Source organism: Mytilus californianus, unplaced genomic scaffold (assembly GCF_021869535.1).
Source record: "Mytilus californianus isolate M0D057914Y unplaced genomic scaffold, xbMytCali1.0.p SCAF_3, whole genome shotgun sequence".
Taxonomy (NCBI): Eukaryota; Metazoa; Mollusca; class Bivalvia; order Mytilida; family Mytilidae; genus Mytilus; species Mytilus californianus.
Genome location: NW_026262679.1, coordinates 42,452,556 through 42,470,218, shown reverse-complemented (window position 1 = coordinate 42,470,218; position 17,663 = coordinate 42,452,556). Strand labels below are relative to the sequence as shown.

Sequence of the window (17,663 nt, the reverse complement as noted above, 5' to 3'; positions counted from 1 at the left end):
AATCTCTTATGGTAATCTTCATACCAAAATTAATGAAAAACAGGATGTATTTCCTCTCCTCTTTTAAGCGGACCTCTGGGGCAGAGAGTTCTAAGCAGTTGATCACTAAACCCTTTTCAGCAAGGTGCATTTAACTCTGATCTTAATAGACTAGGATTTCGAATTTTCCTACCAAAAGGTCTCCATACTCCAGCTTCCTCCAAATAAAATTTGCTGTCTTGATGTAGCCAAGTTTACTGAAAGTAGCGTTAAACACCAACTAATCAATCAATCAGGCTATCAATCCTATTGTAAATTTTGATAATACTTTCCTTGATGTTAATGATCCAATGCCTTCCCTTTATGCACTATGCAAGTCTTAGTTTGTTTGTTATATGCCCATTTGAAGTGATGTTTCTGATTCAAAGAACTAAATATTTTCATCATAAATTGGGAAAATAACTTTTAAAAAAATTTGATTCTACATTGTATCTGAAGAAATTTGATTAAAAGTTGTAATGCACACATATCTTTTTTCCCCATAAATATGGAGACACTAAGTGTGTTTTGATATATTAATGGAACTTTTGAGACTCAAAGTGATTTATAATTAGAGCTTGCTATATTTTGTAGACACACTTTTATTCATGTTCACTCTTTGTTAAACTTGAGATGTCTTTTGAACTTTTGTGTTATTGGGTTACTGTCTCATAGATCTATATCCCACATCTCTGTGTTAACAGTTCATTTACACTTTATTTTTCTATTACTATATAAATTTTGTTTGACTTCAGGCAATGTTTATCAATATTCAGATTTCAGAACCAATTATTGGGATTAACACCCTTACTCCTTTTGATGATATTCTGTGAATTGAATAATAAAACTTACAGGTGAACCACAAATTTAAATGTTCAACTAATAACACATTTTTTGAAATGGTTATATGCAGACATTGGCAAAACCACAAATTCAAATATTCGTAAAAAAGAACGTTTTCTCAATCCATGCGAACCGGTACCCATGAAAAATAAATGAATCCACAGTATGCAGGATGTTAATACATATACTAAGGGTGTTATATCAGAAGTTCTTTCACAAATGGCAAGTAGCAAGCTGGTTTACTTAGTATTTTTTATGCCCTTCCCCTTTAAATTGGTAAATTTTTAGTTTGAAAGGTATAAGTGCTAAAGTGTCTTACATTATAAAATAAATCATAAATGTGGTAGGGCATCAGATATTTCTCACAGGCACAACCATTTAAAGTTGTACTTTTACTGCTCTGTGATGGGTATGTGTCATTATAGTTTATTGGCTCATCTCTACTTGATTCAAGTTGCTTTGTCAAAATGCTATTATCTTATGGTTGTGGCTTGAATCTTTTCCCCTCATGACGAGATATTTCTAATACCACACTTATTTGATTAATTTGGTTGACCCTATCTTGTTATGAGATATAAGTATGGACACAACATTCAAGCTTGAAACAGCTCTGAATTTGGATTGTGATTAAATGCTTGACACAGCATAGGTTTCTGACACAAAATGAATGTGGTTCTAGTTCTAGTTATTTTTATACAAATGAAATATTTACCTATTATGGTCCAATATCCAGAATCTAAATACATGGTTAGGTTCAGCATATCAAAGATCCCCACCAATTCAATTTTTGTTAAAATCAAACTTAAGATTAATTTTGGACCCTTTGGACCTTAATGTGGACAAAATTGTAAATGGGGCCTAAAATTAAAAATCTAAATACCTTGTTAGATTCAACATATCAAAGAACCCAAAGTATTCAATTTTTGTTAAAATCAAAATACACGGTTCGATTTGGCATATTAAAGAACGCAAGATTTCTAAACTTTGAATTAAATCCCATTGAAATTGGTCAAGAAATAAACAATTTATTCAAAGTATTAAAAAGTATTGTTTTTGGCCCCATATTCCTAAACGGTTAGGGCCATTACCCCCAAAATCAATCCAAACCTTTCTTATTTGGTATGGAACCTTGTGGTACAATTTCATAGAGAACCATAAACTTCTATTCAAGTTATTGTCTGAAAACCAGAAAATCCTTATTTTTTCACCCCTTATTCCTCAATGGTTTGGACAATAACACCCAAAATCAATCCCAACCTCCCTTTTTAGGTATTGAATCTTGTACAATTTCATAGAGATCTAAACACTTATACACAAGTAATCGTTCTGAGCCAAGAAAAAATATTGTGTTTGGCCTCTTTTTTGGCCTATTCCTAAACAGCTTGGACAAAGCCAAAAATATAAAAAAATCCATTCTCACTTGTTATGAAACCTTTTAGAATCATTATATTTTACAGACATTAAACTATATGTACAATATATGTACATTGTCGGAAAATATAAAATTTATTTGTATGAGTTTAAGAGGTTCGCAAAGCTTTTCTCCTGTTTTGTAGCGAGATCAAATAAATTTGATATTTTCCGACAATGTATATATATGTTTTTATCTCTAATTTTTCAAAGAAATCAACATAGTTTAAACGTGGACCGCGAAGAGGATCCGAAAAGAACTGTTACGCAAAAAGAAATTTCCACATTACCGCTTGCTCACCATGGAAGCGGGGGTAACAGGAGACTTTATTTGTAAAAGTACAAATAAGGCAAAAATTTATTTGTGTACCTGTTATTTGTACAACAGTTTGCTGATTGCAGGATAAATTTTCTCAATAATGTTATGCTCACTTCCACCAAAATATTTTTGGAATGATGAAAAGAAAGTTCACATTGAATGACATCAAAGATCATGGGATTAATGAAGGTTAACATGATGCCTAGGTATTGACTATTTAAAAGCTGTCCTTTAATGCAAAAATAATGAATAAGACATATGAAGAACCTCCTTTTTTATTCAAACAGGAATACATGTATCTTACGTATATAGATATGAAACTCTTTAAACATGGACAACTTTACAAAACTTCTACATTAATTATGTATCCTGCAAGCAAAGTATGATGGGAGAATATATATAGGAATCTTCCTGTCTGTCCATCCATCCATTCATCCCTCCCTCCATCAATTTGTCCATTTGTCTGTCTTTCTGTTTGTCTATATGTCAATGTGTCTTGTAAATGGAACTCCTTCAAATCTAGACCAATTTCGATGAAACATTACACAGTCATAGAATGCTTCCAGAAAGTGCAATCAATAGAAAAAATCCCAATTTAACATATTATAGGGGAGATAATTGAATTTGTTGAATTTGAATGTTTTATATATTTATATTATAGGGTGGCCAGGAATGCCGTTTAAAAAGAGCTACTCTGGCGAGACAACAAACGTTTATAGAAAGATTAGTCAGTATGGTAAAGGCTGTGAACAGAGAAAGTGGGAATAGGAAGAAAAGGGTATATTGTTTTTATCAGTGTAAAATTTATTAAAAAACACAAGATAGTCAGGGAAACCTTATAGTATTTCTTACTTTGATTTTTATACGCCCCTTCACAGGATATATTATGGTATACTGTTGTCTTTCTTTATGTCCCTTGTCAACACGCCTCTTATTCCTAAATGACTGAAAAACACTTTCACCAATTTTCATAAAAGTTTGGTGAATTGCATTTTTCTATTGACATAATCTCCCTTTCGATTTTTATGAGTTTCTGATTAAATCTTTGTGAGTTATGAGATTTCATAATGATGTTTTTTGACTATACTCAAAATGGTTTCAAGAATTTTCATTAAACTTTGGTGAATTGTTTATATATTCGATATCGATGTCCGGTCTATTATCGACATCTGTCGTCACAGTAAAATAACATTCCAAATCAACAGCAAAAAAGATGTCCCTCTAATTGACATCTTTTTGTTGTTCTCAAATCAACGTCCAATTTTTTACCTCTCTAATCGACGTCTGTTTTTATGGACTTGTCGCAGTGAAATCACATCTTTATTAAATGTTAGGTTGAACCTAAAACTCTAAAAGTTGTTGAAAAATATAAGACCAAATCATAATACTTTTCACAGTTCGCCGTAAGTCTTTATTCTTTCTATTGTTAAGACTGTATCAGCGATACTGCCCTCTAGATGTCTTTCGATTATCTTTGTCTTTGGGTTGTTGTCTCATAGTCGGACAATGTATACCCACATTTATTTGTTTATATGAACAAGAAAGGAAAACGACAACGTAGGTCGAGATAATGAAGGTATTTCACCAAAATATTAATATGCATGTACATGTAAAAGTAATATGATGTCGGTGGTTTCTTATTGACATTTTCTGATGTTTGTCCTTTTATTTTGATACCAATATAAGAAAACAGTTATGGTTTCTATAAGCTACTTCACAAAAAGACAAAACGATACAGATAATATAAACAAAGATCAATTTAAAAATAAACGATTCGATGAAATTTATAGACATCTCTTCTCTCATCATTCAGACGTTGTTTTTGTGATTCATAACGTCACATTGAACGTCGATTAGAGTGATAAAATATTGGACACTGATTTGAGAACATGACGTCAGATTTGGACTTCGATTTGAGGAACAAACGTCGATTAAAGACCGGACCTTGATCTGAGTCTAACATTAATATTGACATAAGACATCTTTCGATTTTTAGAAATTACTGATTTAACGTTTTGGAGTATAGGGAATTTAATTCAGGAAAAAGGGGGATATTCCAGTTTTCGAACAATAACTCAAAAACTCTTGGAGCTGTTTTCATGAAACTTTGGTGTCTTGTTAATATTTGTTGAAATAAGCTCCATTTAGGTTTTTATAAATTCCGATATAAAATTGCGGTGTTATGGAACTTTATTTGTTGAAAAATCGTTGAAATCTGTCCATTTTTTACACTTTGGACGGTTAGAGAATTTTATTCCTTTCAAAATAGAGGCCACAAAATTAGTTCAACCAAATTTTTTTGTGTCAATGGTTACTTCTGTGTGTGCATGTCTTTCTTTTAGGGTTAGAGTTCTATTTGAACCGTGCTCACAGTATTTCTAGTTGATCATATATATATTCATTGAAAACATAAAGATTAGCTGAAAAACAATAGGTGTATCATGCCTTCATGACACAGCACTTTATTATATTTTTGCTCTGAATCAAAAATATCAAAGCATGGATTTACAAATATTTGGGGCATATTGTTGTTGGCTCTGCTCACAGTGAGTTTTTACTCTACAAAAGTTTTCAGCTGATCAAACAATTCACAAATATACAAAAAGATGTATATGATAAAATAAACTAGCAGTATTTATTAATTTAAATGAACAGTGATAATTGAAATTATTTTATAACGGTTTTTGACAGTTTTAACATATATACATGTACTTGCATTTTAGATAGAAAGACTTCGAGCCTTACTGCAAGATCCTGAGGTAACCAAAATAAACTTTGCCAGTTTTGATGACTTGCCTCTACCCTTAGATCCTAATTTTAAAGTGAATGGTATCTGTGTTGAAAAAGCTACATTATTAAAGGTGAGAAAATATTTAAACTTGCGCTCCTAGATTAGGGATAAATCTAAATGTGTATAACAGAGTTGTGAAGGTATACTTGGTCCTCAATGCTCTTCAACTTCGTACTTTATACGGCCTTTTTAACGTTTTTGATTTAAGCATCACTGTTGAGTCTTTTCAATAACACTTGATTTATCTGGGGACGAAATTTTAAACTTACTTAAGATGTATGCACTGGTCCATTTTCAAGGTCAACATATGGTGACATCTAAACCTTTATTTTGTTAAGTTGCTGTCTCATTTACTTTTCCCTAGAGATCATCATTAATCAAGCTACAGATTTTACGTTGAACAAGTAAAAATTTAAGGAAGTGTTACCGAGATTGGGAGATATATGTAGTTACTAAAACAATGTTTTACAGAGTGCGCTGATGCCGTGTAGACTGACTTTTAAAACAAGTACAGGTAGTGAATATGTGACGATGTTTAAACATGGTGATGATTTATGGCAGGATCAACTTATACTACAGATAATAACTCTGATGGATAAGGTCAGTAATACAAATGATTGTAGTGATTAATAAAATGCTCCGCAGGGTAGCTTGATACGACCGCAGAGGTCGAACCCTGAACAGTTGGGGCAAGTATGGACACAACATTCAAGCTTGATACAGCTTTGCATTTGGATTGTGATTAAATATTTGACACAGCATAGGTTTCTGACACAGAATGAATGTGGCCTAAGAACTTAAAAATTTTAAATTGGACATTCACCTATTATGGTCCAATATCCAAAATCTAAATACATGGTTAGATTCAGCATATCAAAGAACCCCAAGAATTCAATTTTTGATGAAATCAAACAAAGTTTAATTTTGGACCCTTTTGACCTCAATGTGGACAAAGTTGAAAACGCGGCCCAAAAATCAAAAATCTAAATACATGGTTAGATTCAGCATATCAAAGAACCCCATATATTCAATTTTTGTTGAAATCAAACAAAGTTTAATTTTGGACCCCGATTTGGACCAACTTGAAAACTGGGCCCATAATCAAAAATCTAAATACATGTTTAGATTCAGCATATCAAAGAACCCTAAGAATTCAATTTTTGTTAAAATCAAACTAAGTTTAATTTTGGACCCTTTGGACCTTAATGTAGACCAATTTGAAAACGGAACCAAAAATTAAGAATCTAAATACATGGTTAGATTCGGCATATCAAAGAACCCCAATAATTCAATTTTTGATGAAATCAAACAAAGTTTAATTTTGGACCCTTTGGACCTCAATTTGGACCAATTAAAAAAACGGGGCCCAAAATCCAAAAACTAAATACACGGTTAGATTCAGCATATTAAAGAAACCCAAGAATTCAAGAATAAAACCCCATTGAAATTGGTCAAGAAATAAGCAATTTATACGAAGTATCTTCTTTTGCACAATACTGTGCAATTAAATATTTCTTGCTATTGCGCAATACTGTACAATTGACAATTTCTTGCTATTGCGCAATATTGTGCTATTGGATATTTCTTGCTATTGCGCAATACTGTGCAATTGAAGATTTCTTGCTATTGTGCAATACTGCGCAATTGAAAATTTCTTGCTATTGCACAATACTTATTATATAATAATTTACACATCCTGTTTGGTGTGTATCTCCTACCATATCGTTATTATTTGCTTTTAAATATAAATCAGAAATAACCAACTTAAAATGGAAAATTTTAAAAGAAAAAAATAATGAAAAAAAAAAAATCCCCCCCCCCCACAAATATTTTGAACCCCCTTATGATTCATCACCCCCAAACTCAATCCCAGCCTTCCCTTTGTGGAATGGTACCGTGCAGTACAATTTCAGAGAGATCCATACACTTGAACACAAGTTATTGTCTGGAAACTAGAAAAATGTGTTTTTTGGCCCCTTTTTGGCCCCAAATTCCTAAACGTTTAGGGCAATTACCCCCAAACTCAAACCCAGCTTTCCCTTTGTGATATGGAACCTTGTAGTACAATTTCAGAAAGATCCATACACTTACACACAAGTAATTGTCCTGAAACTAGAAAAATGCTTGTTTTTTGCCCCTTTTTGGCCCCTAATTCCTAAAATATTGAGGCAATTACCCCCATCATCAATCCCAGCCTTCCCTTTGTGGTATGGTACCTCGCAGTACAATTTCAGAGAGATCCATACACTTGAACACAAGTTATTGTCTGGAAACTAGAAAAATGCTTATTTTTGGCCCCTTTTTGGCCCCCAATTCCTAAATGTTTCGGCAATTACCCCCAAACTCAATTCCAGCTTTCCCTTTGTGATATGGAACCTTGTAGTACAATTTCAGAAAGATCCATACACTTACACACAAGTTATTGTTATGAAACTAGAAAAATGCTTTTTTTTTGCCCCTTTTTTGGCCCCTAATTCCTAAAATTTTGAGGCAATTACCCCCAAAATCAATCCCAGCATTCCTTTTGTGATATGGAACCTTGTGGTACAATGTCAGAGAGATCCATACACTAACACACAAGTTATGTCTGGAAGTTACAAAAATGCTTATTTTTGGCCCCTTTTTGGCCCCTAATTCCTTTACTGTTGGTACCATAACCCCCAAAAACAATCCCAACCTTCCTTTTGTGGTATTGAACCTTGTGGTAAAATTTCATAGAGATCCATTCACTTAAACTAAAGTTAGAGTGCGAAAACCAATGTGTCTTCGGACGACGCCGGACGACGCCAGACGACGACGACGACGACGCCAACGTCATACCAATATACGACCACAAAAATTTTTTTGCGGTCGTATAAAAATAGTGTTGATTTTAAGGTGTTTTGTGCCATTAGTACCTTGTAATAATTGACGATGTTTAACCTTGGTATTGTCTTTTGCTTTAGTTAAAAAAGAAATGATTAAAAAAAATTTATCGTCATTGAAAGATGTCCATGAATGTAAAAGAATACATGTATATAGGGCAAAAATATCAAAATCCTGAAATCTGGCAAATTCCTGAAAATTTATAGTGTATGCTCAACTCGTACTATTGTCATTTTAATACTTGCCTTTTAGGATTTTAATTAGATATGCTTTTTTTGCTCTTGTTCTACTTCCCCTGTCCAATCAATGTAGTGCTGTTTATGCTATTTACTATGATATTGTACAGACTTACTATTGTAAAACAGTAAAACAGAAATTGATTTAGAAAGGGCTAATACTGGTTACTGTAATGAGGAAACTTGTAAAAGAAAACCAGATATTTGTTTACATGCTTACTCAATGACTTTGTCTTCATTCTTAAAACTTTCAACTGGTATTCAAATTTGGTTACCAGTTAAGATAAAATATAAATATTGTATAGTTTGTTTACCCTCTCACAAGATCTTTCACATTTACTCTTATACCTTGCAAGAACTACTTAACTGGGATGAAATTAAGAAAATACTGTTATTTAATATTTAAATTCTAGTATACATCAGCATTCATTAAACACTGTAATTGAGTCTCCATCAGTAATGGCCAGTTTATTTTGTACCAGATTATAATTTATTCTAGGAAACCTTCTTGGTGTTCTCAATCCCTTTATAGTAACTTGTTTATATGTCTTTCCATCAGATGACACATGTTGAACTGATTTATCCTCACATATCACATACACACTGCCATCTTGTAGTGTGGTCATATCACAGGGCGGTGATGGTAACTTTACTTTGGAAATCTTGTTGTTAGAGTGACTGTAATGGTACAGATAATGACTTTTAATACTTGTGTGAAATATACCGTCACCAGAACCACACAGTCTGAAAGGAGCACAGTAACCAATACTAATGGTCTTCTCCACCTTCTCTGTCTGAGGATCTATGATCAACAATCTTCCATTACTACCTACTACTAACTTGTTGTTTATAGTTGTGATGCCAAAGCACATTGTATATAATTGTATTGATTTCACTCTCTGTATATTGTTTATGTCACATATGTCTATACTGTTACAGTGAAACAGTAAAACAGCTACTGTAGAGTTGTTGACTACAGTAATATCCAGTGGCTGACTCAGTAGTGGTATTGTACCAACATGTGAACCATCTGTAATATAAATCTCCACTGAACTGGACCCTTGGATAGCGGCCACATGTCCATCATTTGTTATCACAGCTTTTTGTAATGATAAGCCTGTACTGGTATTTTCTATAGTGAACTGAAGATGTTGATAGAAGATATCTTGTCCTAGTTTGTAGGGTTTTCTTTCATGTCCTATATACAGGAAATAAATAAAAAGTTTTGAATAATGTAGTAGGAAGGGAAGTTCATAAATTAGCTAGGATATAAATATGGTATTTCAAAATATTTTTAATTTAAAAATAAGTTTAAATAGAATGAATAGATCAAAATTTAACCATACTTATTCACACTTGAAGATCAGTTAAATAGTTCATTGCACAGCAACATCATTTGTATAATTTAATTTCATATTCAGTGTAAATTGAATTTGTATTATTAAATTTGTATGGTTCTACACTTATTGTAGATGTACGTTGAACACTTTTGATTCTGAAATAAACCTTGTTTCTCCACATTATTGATATTTTAATAAACAGTATGACTTTTCTTCGTCTGAAATTGTGCAAACTTTAAAGAATAATGAAAAAGCTTCAAATGTATATATTTAATTAATTTTATGATATTATATCATATATGTAAATAAAAAGATGTGTGACAACACTTACTTTGGATTTCAGGATTTTCTCTTTGACATGTACAAGTTACTCCTTTTTCAGCATAGTAGAGTAGTTTCTGAAAATAGAATGACAAACAAACTTATTAAGGGCATACGATACAGTTTTGATCCCGTAATGAAATTTTGATGAAAATTTGAATAGAGGCTATTTTTTACCTGATTAAATCAAATATGCAATAAAAAATATACCATCATGTGCTACTTGTTGAGTAAATTGAGGTTGAAATTTCAGATATTTCCTCAAAATTCGGATTTGTGGACGTATTTTTCCTTTCGACAGAAATACATAACTTTTTTGTTTTAAAAGATAAACACAAGCTGTTTTTGTTAAATTAATTGTAATTTCTGTTTTATATAAATGTTCTATAAATTTGTACATTTTATTTTTACAATAACTCGTATTTATCAAATGTTCATGAATGTAGAAAAAAAAAACGTAATTTTTTGCTGTATATTTATCAAATTTAAAATAATTGCACTATTGACTTTTTTGTTGAGCCAGCGACTTTTGTCGCAAAAGCGAGACATAGCGATCCTACATTCCGTCGTCGTCGGCGGCAGCGTCCATAAATATTCACTCTGTGGTTAAAGTTTTTCAAATTTTAATAACTTTCTTAAACTATCCTGCATTTCAACCAAACTTGGACAGAAGCTTGTTTATGATCATAAGATAGTATCCAGAAGTAAATTTTGTAAAAAAAACAAATCCTGTTTATCCGTATTTTACTCATAAATGGACTTAGTTTTTCTGCCAGTTAAAATAACATTTTCTCTGTGGTTAAAGTTTTTCAAATTTTAATAACTTTCTTAAACTATCCTAGATTTGTACCAAACTTGGACAGAAGCTTGTTTATAATAATAAGATAGTATCCAGAAGAAAATGTTGTAAAAAAAACCAACTTGTTTATCCATATTTTACTCATATATGGACTTAGTTTTTCTGCCAGTTAACATAACATTCACTCTGTGGTTAAAGTTTTTCAAATTTTAATAACTTTCCTAAACTATCCTGGATTTGTACCACACTTGGACAGAAGCTTTTTTATGATCAAAAGCTAGTATCTAGAAAGAAATTTTGTAAAAATTTATTTCCTGTTTTTCCGTATATTACTTATAAATGGACTTAGTTTTATTCAAGTTAACATTGTGTTCAGTCTGCAGTTTAAAGTTTTTAAAACATTTATTAGAATCATAAACCTTCTTGGATTTTTACCAAATTTGAACAGAACTTCTAACAATCAAAAGATAGTATCTAGAGGAAAATTTTTAATAATGTTTTCCCCATTTTTGTTGAGCCTTCAACTAACGGCAAGAGTAGGCGAGACACTGGGTTCCGCAGAACCCTTACGAATTTTTCATGAAATTTGGTACACATAATCTTAATACGTAATCAAACCAAATGTTATTTTAAAAAAGAGGGGTCCATGAACTCGTTTTCAAGTTAAATCAGTTTGAATGATAAAAATCAGTCGAAAAGTGCATCTTTTCCCGATAAGTCGCAGTTTGACGTCGCGAAAAATAACAATTTACGTTAGCAACATCGTTACCTCCCCTGTAACTGTATCGTATGCCCTTAAGCAGAAAAGTAGCATTGAAATTTGAAGCCAATTTATCTATTGATTTCTTCAACATGTGATTTTTTAAGCAATTGCTTTTATGCTATAGCGTATAGCCATCTTTGTGACCCAGATCAGAGACTCTGCCCAGATCAAGCCAAAGTTTTTTTTAGCAAATTCCTGGCAGGCCTGGGGCCATTACATTGCAATGTAATGCATTACATTACAATTACTTTGTAATTCTTCCATTACAATTACAATTACATTTTTTCTCACATGTAATGCATTACATTACAATTACTTTGCCTGTGTAATGCAATTACATTACACATTACTTTTTCAAAATAAAAACTAAAAACATTTCAAAAACAGATTTTAATAAGAAATTGATAAATATAAATATATAATTTTGTTTTTAACATTAATCACTTAATCATTAAGACATCATAAAGGGATTTCAAAGTGATATAATAAATGTGCCATTAAAGGATTAGATTAGGGTTAAATGCCTAAGGGCTCTGTGCGGACAAACATAAGTTGAGAAGATTTGATTGCAATAAAAACATTTTGATATTAATTAGGTGAAATAACAACACAGACAGGACCCAAACCACAGTTTGGTGTAAAAATGTTGATTGACATATTCAATCTTTCATTGAAATACATGTAAGGTGTAAATAGAATTATGAAAATTTTGTCTTCATATTTTTTCCATTCATCTATATAGTTTTGTTTAATAATTTTTTTTAGAAGATTTTTCATGGAACACCAAAATATTCCCAATATCATTTTATACACATATCAGAAACCAAGATCAAGACTTGATAATTTTCACCCCCCCCCCCCCCCTTTTGCCAATTAAAAAAATTTATATATCTTACCTTAATGTGTGTTTTAAAGTGTGATGCAATTTTCAAACTTCCAGATATCAAGGCTGAACAAGGTCGGCATTTTGCCTTAAATGTTCCATCAGTGTCCGGTGGTAAATTAAATTGGTCTAATATATTATTTTCCATGTTGTCCTTGCAAAATCTCATTCAACAATGACAAGCAAATGCAAATAAAGAGTAAAATTCTTACTAACAACAGCTCACTTTTTTTCATTTGCTGGATTAAAGTTTAGTTGGCCTAGGGGATTTAATGATTTAATACAGTAATTAGCTGTGACAATAATTTTAATCAATACTTTCATTTGTTTTTGTGAATATTTTATTTTTATTTTACTATATTCTTCAATTTTATGTATTTTACCAATTTGTAATGAAAAGTAATGTACAGTAACACTACAAACCAGTAAAAGTCTGAAATGGCCTATATCTGTACTCGACTGAACTGATTTTTACTCGACCAGTCTGAATTGGTCTGAAATTTACTTGATAATACTCGACTGTAGTCTGAACCATACTTAACAGTCTGAACTTGTACTTGACCAGTACTTAACCATTTTATACGCGTCTGAACCATGCTCGACCTAGTCTGAACCATACTCGACCTAGTCTGAACCATACTCGACCTAGTCTGAACCATACTCGACCAAGTCTTAACCAACCTAGACCTATTTTTTGTATCTATCTATTGTATTTCATCAATTTAGGAACTGTTTTTAACAACAGCTATTTCCCCTGGCTAGAAATTTGAACAACAATTTGAAATTAAAAATGTATTCAATATAGCATTGAAACCAAAATTTCACAATAAACATAATATAACTTCATCACCATATTCATCAACACTTATATACATACATATATATCACCTTTGAAATAAAAATAAAACAAGCTGATCAAATAATCTCAAAACTGAATTGTGACTAATATTTTCAATGTTATTTAAAATTTTTTGAATGTTTCAGATATATTTTATGGTTACTGGACAATTTTCACCATTAACTTAAGCCTCGTATAGATTTATGGTGTCAGTTGAGTTTAGTTAATAATGCAGTGAACATTTTTTTTATTAAAATATATATAAAATAGCATATAAAGCAACTTAATAAATTTAAAAAAATGACACCTTTGTTTTGTTAAACCAAGAACTTAATATAATCATGATAATAGAACTTCCATAGTAATCCTGTGATAAACTTTTAAAAAAGGAAATGTGTTCCAAAGTTACAGTAAAAATTTATTTCAATTAAATTTAAATAATTTTTGTCAAAATTAGACATGGCATACAAGAAGCACTTAAATAAGGTTTAATTACCTCAGTACATGTGTGTTTTACAGTTAAAAAGAAAGCCCTATGTTTCTTAAACTCGTGTATTACTTATCTAGTGAATTCAAAAGGCCTTGCGATTTAAGTGTCACAGGATGTTGCAATTTTGAATGAATGTTATTTAGAATTTAATTAATACTCTCTGACCAGGTGTGATCTTTTTCATGAGTTTGCCCCAAGCAGGAGGTATTACTTTATACTTCACCACTAATCAGAAGAACAATTTTATTAATTTCTTTAATTTTTATCCCTTTTTGATATATATTGTATATAATATATCCCAAATTATAATAATAGATATATTTCTAAAATAAGGTTAAACAATTTCAGTGATTTTGTTGGCTGTTGTTACCTCATTAAAAAGATAATTATATAACTATTGTACATTTTTTGTATGTAACCATGAAACCTATGTAGTTTTTATTTAGGAATTTAGGAAAATTAATTTAAAAAAAAAAACACATGCAAAACAAGAAGCACCTTAATAAGGTTTAATTACCCTCAGTATAGGTGTGGTTTTTAGGTAAAAGAAATCTTTTTTTAACAAAACTCTAAAACGTTAAAATTAATATAATTAAATTATTATATAAGATAATTTGATTTAACTATCTCTATTCGATAAATCTGAGAATCATGTAAGAATGTAAAAATCTGTTTCTATAATATATCTTTATTTTATTGTGGCTGTTGTCATGTCAGTTAAAAAGAAATTTGTTTTAACAGTTAAAATTTAGAAAAAGTAGAGGTTATTTGGTCAAGTATGGTTCAGACTGGTTGTGTATTGTTCAGACCTTTGGTCGAGTATGGTTTAGACTGAAAAAAATAGGTTGAGTACCAGTCGAGAATGGGTTAAGACTATTTCAGACTAATCGAGTAATAGTTCAGACTATTTTCAATGGCAAAGATAAGGGTAAAGTACAAATCAGTACAGTCGAGTATGGTTAAGACTGGGGTCGAGTAATGTCGAGTAAAATTCAGACCAATTCAGACTGGTCGAGTAAAAATCAGTACAGTCGAGTACAGATATAGGCCATTTCAGACTTTTACTGGTTTGTAGTGTAATGGAGGCATTACATTGATTTTTAACTAAAGTAATCATTACATTACATGTAATTGTAATACAGAAAATGTGCATTACAAATTACTTTGCATTACATCAAAAAAATGTAATATTACAATGCATTACAATTACAAATTACCATTACCCCAGGCCTGGTCTATACAAAAACAAAAGCCAACAATAACAATTTAACTTGTAAGCTTGAAATTCAGGGGCCGGTCCAGGTGAGGGCGTAATGGGCGTACGCCCCCCCCCCCCCCCCTTTTCAAAAAAAGAAAAAAAAACTATCGTAATCTGCTAATATTGTATTGAATATGGCAATTTAGTGCATTTTACAATTATTTTATGTTTTTTAGCAAAAAAAAGGTCAAAAAATATTTTTCACTCGCTTCGCTCGGCAAGCGTCTTGATTCTATGCCCCTCTTTCAAATATCATAGAAATGCCCCTGAAATGTGTTTTATGAATTTATTTCAATCGTTCATCATCAATTTCTTCATCTGTTGAAACCTTTCAGATTTTTCCTCAACACCGTGTTGTTTTTATAAAGGGACGTAACACCAGTACTAACTGTGTACTGAAATAAGCCCTGCCTTCTAACCTAATATAAAATATACACGGTGTCTACATGGTTGTTTTTAACCAATTATATTCCTAGAAATGTATAGGAGGTAAGATAATACAGTATATCAATGTGACAATGTCCTTCAGTCAGTCCTTCATCACTACGTACCATAACTCAATTTGCTTTAAGCAATTTACATGTAATTTTGACACAACATTATGTTTGAGGTGTTTGACCGTTTGAATTAAGGAAATTTTCACTTTACATTATTGTTGGGATTGGTAAAGGGAAACTCCCTTAGGATTTTTTTAATTTTCAGTTTTTCTGTACAACAGTTGATGGTATTTAACTGTCAGATTAAAGTAAAAAGTAAAATAACAAAAATACCGAACTCTGAGGAAATTTCAAATGGAAAGTCCTTAATCCAATGGCAAAATCAAAAGCTCAAACACATTAAATAAATGGATGAAAGTTTCCTGTGTCGCACCATAACTAGAGTTTGTTTTGATTTAATTACTGACAACTTTACATATATGTTGAAATTGATGAACATAGCTATTTTATGCTTTGATCAAATAACGTCACACTTAACATTTGTTGGGAATGGTTAATGAACTCTTCTGATTTTGAAAATTTCTAGTTTGTCATTCCAGAGTTATGGTACTTTTAAGAGTCATAATTCACACCATACATTTATGCCTAAGGGGTATCCTTATGGATGTTTTTCTATAGAGCCATTTTATTTGCCTCTTATTAAATGCCTTCTAAACTAAATATCACATTTTATTTTTGAAACAATTTCGATATGCACAATAAGTGCGTACCATGTACTCTTAGTGCAGCTTATTTTTTCTTATGTGTGTTTTCATTTCAAAACTATAAGCCTGGTATCTTTGGGGAGTTTTTTTGTCAATGAACATGTAAATAGGTGTCAAAAAAATTTGTAAGGAATATCAAGCACAGGCAAGAACCCAGTAAACATTTATTTAAGAGGTGTTGTTTATGTTGATAAACTGTAACATTTATTGAACTTGATATTGGCATGTTATCTATAATTGTGGCTCCAAAAAGCATTTGAAAATCATAAAGTATATATTTAAAAAAATGAAAACAACGCGTTATAAATTTCATGCCTAAGAAGTGCTTTTCTGGGTTTATCATCACCAGAAACGCACAATGCTAAATATTTGAAAGCCAAGGATGTATAAGAACCGAAACAGTTGAAGAGCTATACCAACAAAAAAGACATAGATAATAGCCAAATCCATTCAAGGTCAACTTTGCATGAGTGAGTTGAAAGAAAACCTTAGTTCCTAAATGATTTCAAAATTTATAAATGGACAATTTTAGAAAGGATTGTTAATATCATATCATTACTGTAGTACTGACTATTGAGCTGATGATACCCTTTGAGACTGATAGTCCACCAGCAGAGGTATCAACCCAGTGCTGTAAAAAATGAAAACAACACCTTATAAATTTCATGCGTCCGAAGTGCTTTTCTGAATTAACCTTCATCAGGAACGCACAATGCCAAAAATTTGAAAGCCAAGGATGTATAAGTAACCAAATTTTTTATGACAGCATGATTGCATTTATTTATACCTCTCCTAAAAGTGGGGCTATTTTGCATTCACCTTGTCTGATCATCTGTCTGTCTGTTCATCCAACATATGTTTTTGTCAGAGTATTCTTAGCAAGTTTTCTGGTACTTTAAAATTTTCAATATGCTGAGGGAACTTAAATTTCTTCATAAAACTACTTAGCAGAATAACTTCATGTTTGGTAAGTAGATCCATAGTGGTGAGTTGTAAAATGTGTTTGCTTGTTTGGTCAGATACCATCTTCATGTTATCTGATACTTTGAATTATGAATAGGGAATGCGAGGTACATCAACACATAAATTCTTGTTGATCCTTTGCTACCTGTTTTTATCCTGCAATTGGGTGTCTTATCATACATTAACAGCCCAACAGATATCGCTAGCCTGTATCTGTATCGCTTTAAAGCTCTGCCCACTGCTGGACAACGTTTGTGTATTGCTGTTGACGAGTGTTGTATGAACCTTCGTGACCTCAGAATGTGTATTGCAGTCGCATTTCAAT

At 31.6% G+C, this 17,663-nt stretch overlaps 2 protein-coding genes across 11 annotated transcripts in view; one reads left to right on the top strand and one right to left on the bottom strand.

Moving 5' to 3' along the window:
- Positions 1-17,663, bottom strand: part of LOC127734608 (uncharacterized) — a 120,788-nt gene that overhangs the window by 50,551 nt on the left and 52,574 nt on the right. Inside the window, exons 4-5 of one of the 7 annotated variants that reach the window (XM_052244571.1) lie at positions 10,154-10,220; positions 8,860-9,680 (exon numbers count right to left, since the gene is read on the bottom strand). The exons of the other annotated variants lie outside the window; for them this stretch is intronic. Of the exons in view, the coding sequence (XP_052100531.1) occupies positions 8,902-9,680; positions 10,154-10,220 (846 nt within the window). The 3' untranslated portion in view covers positions 8,860-8,901. Of the gene's footprint in view, positions 1-8,859; positions 9,681-10,153; positions 10,221-17,663 lie in introns of those variants that run through there. 7 annotated transcript variants of the gene reach the window in all.
- Positions 1-17,663, top strand: part of LOC127734602 (phosphatidylinositol 3-kinase catalytic subunit type 3-like) — a 123,842-nt gene that overhangs the window by 79,032 nt on the left and 27,147 nt on the right. The window lies entirely within an intron of this gene.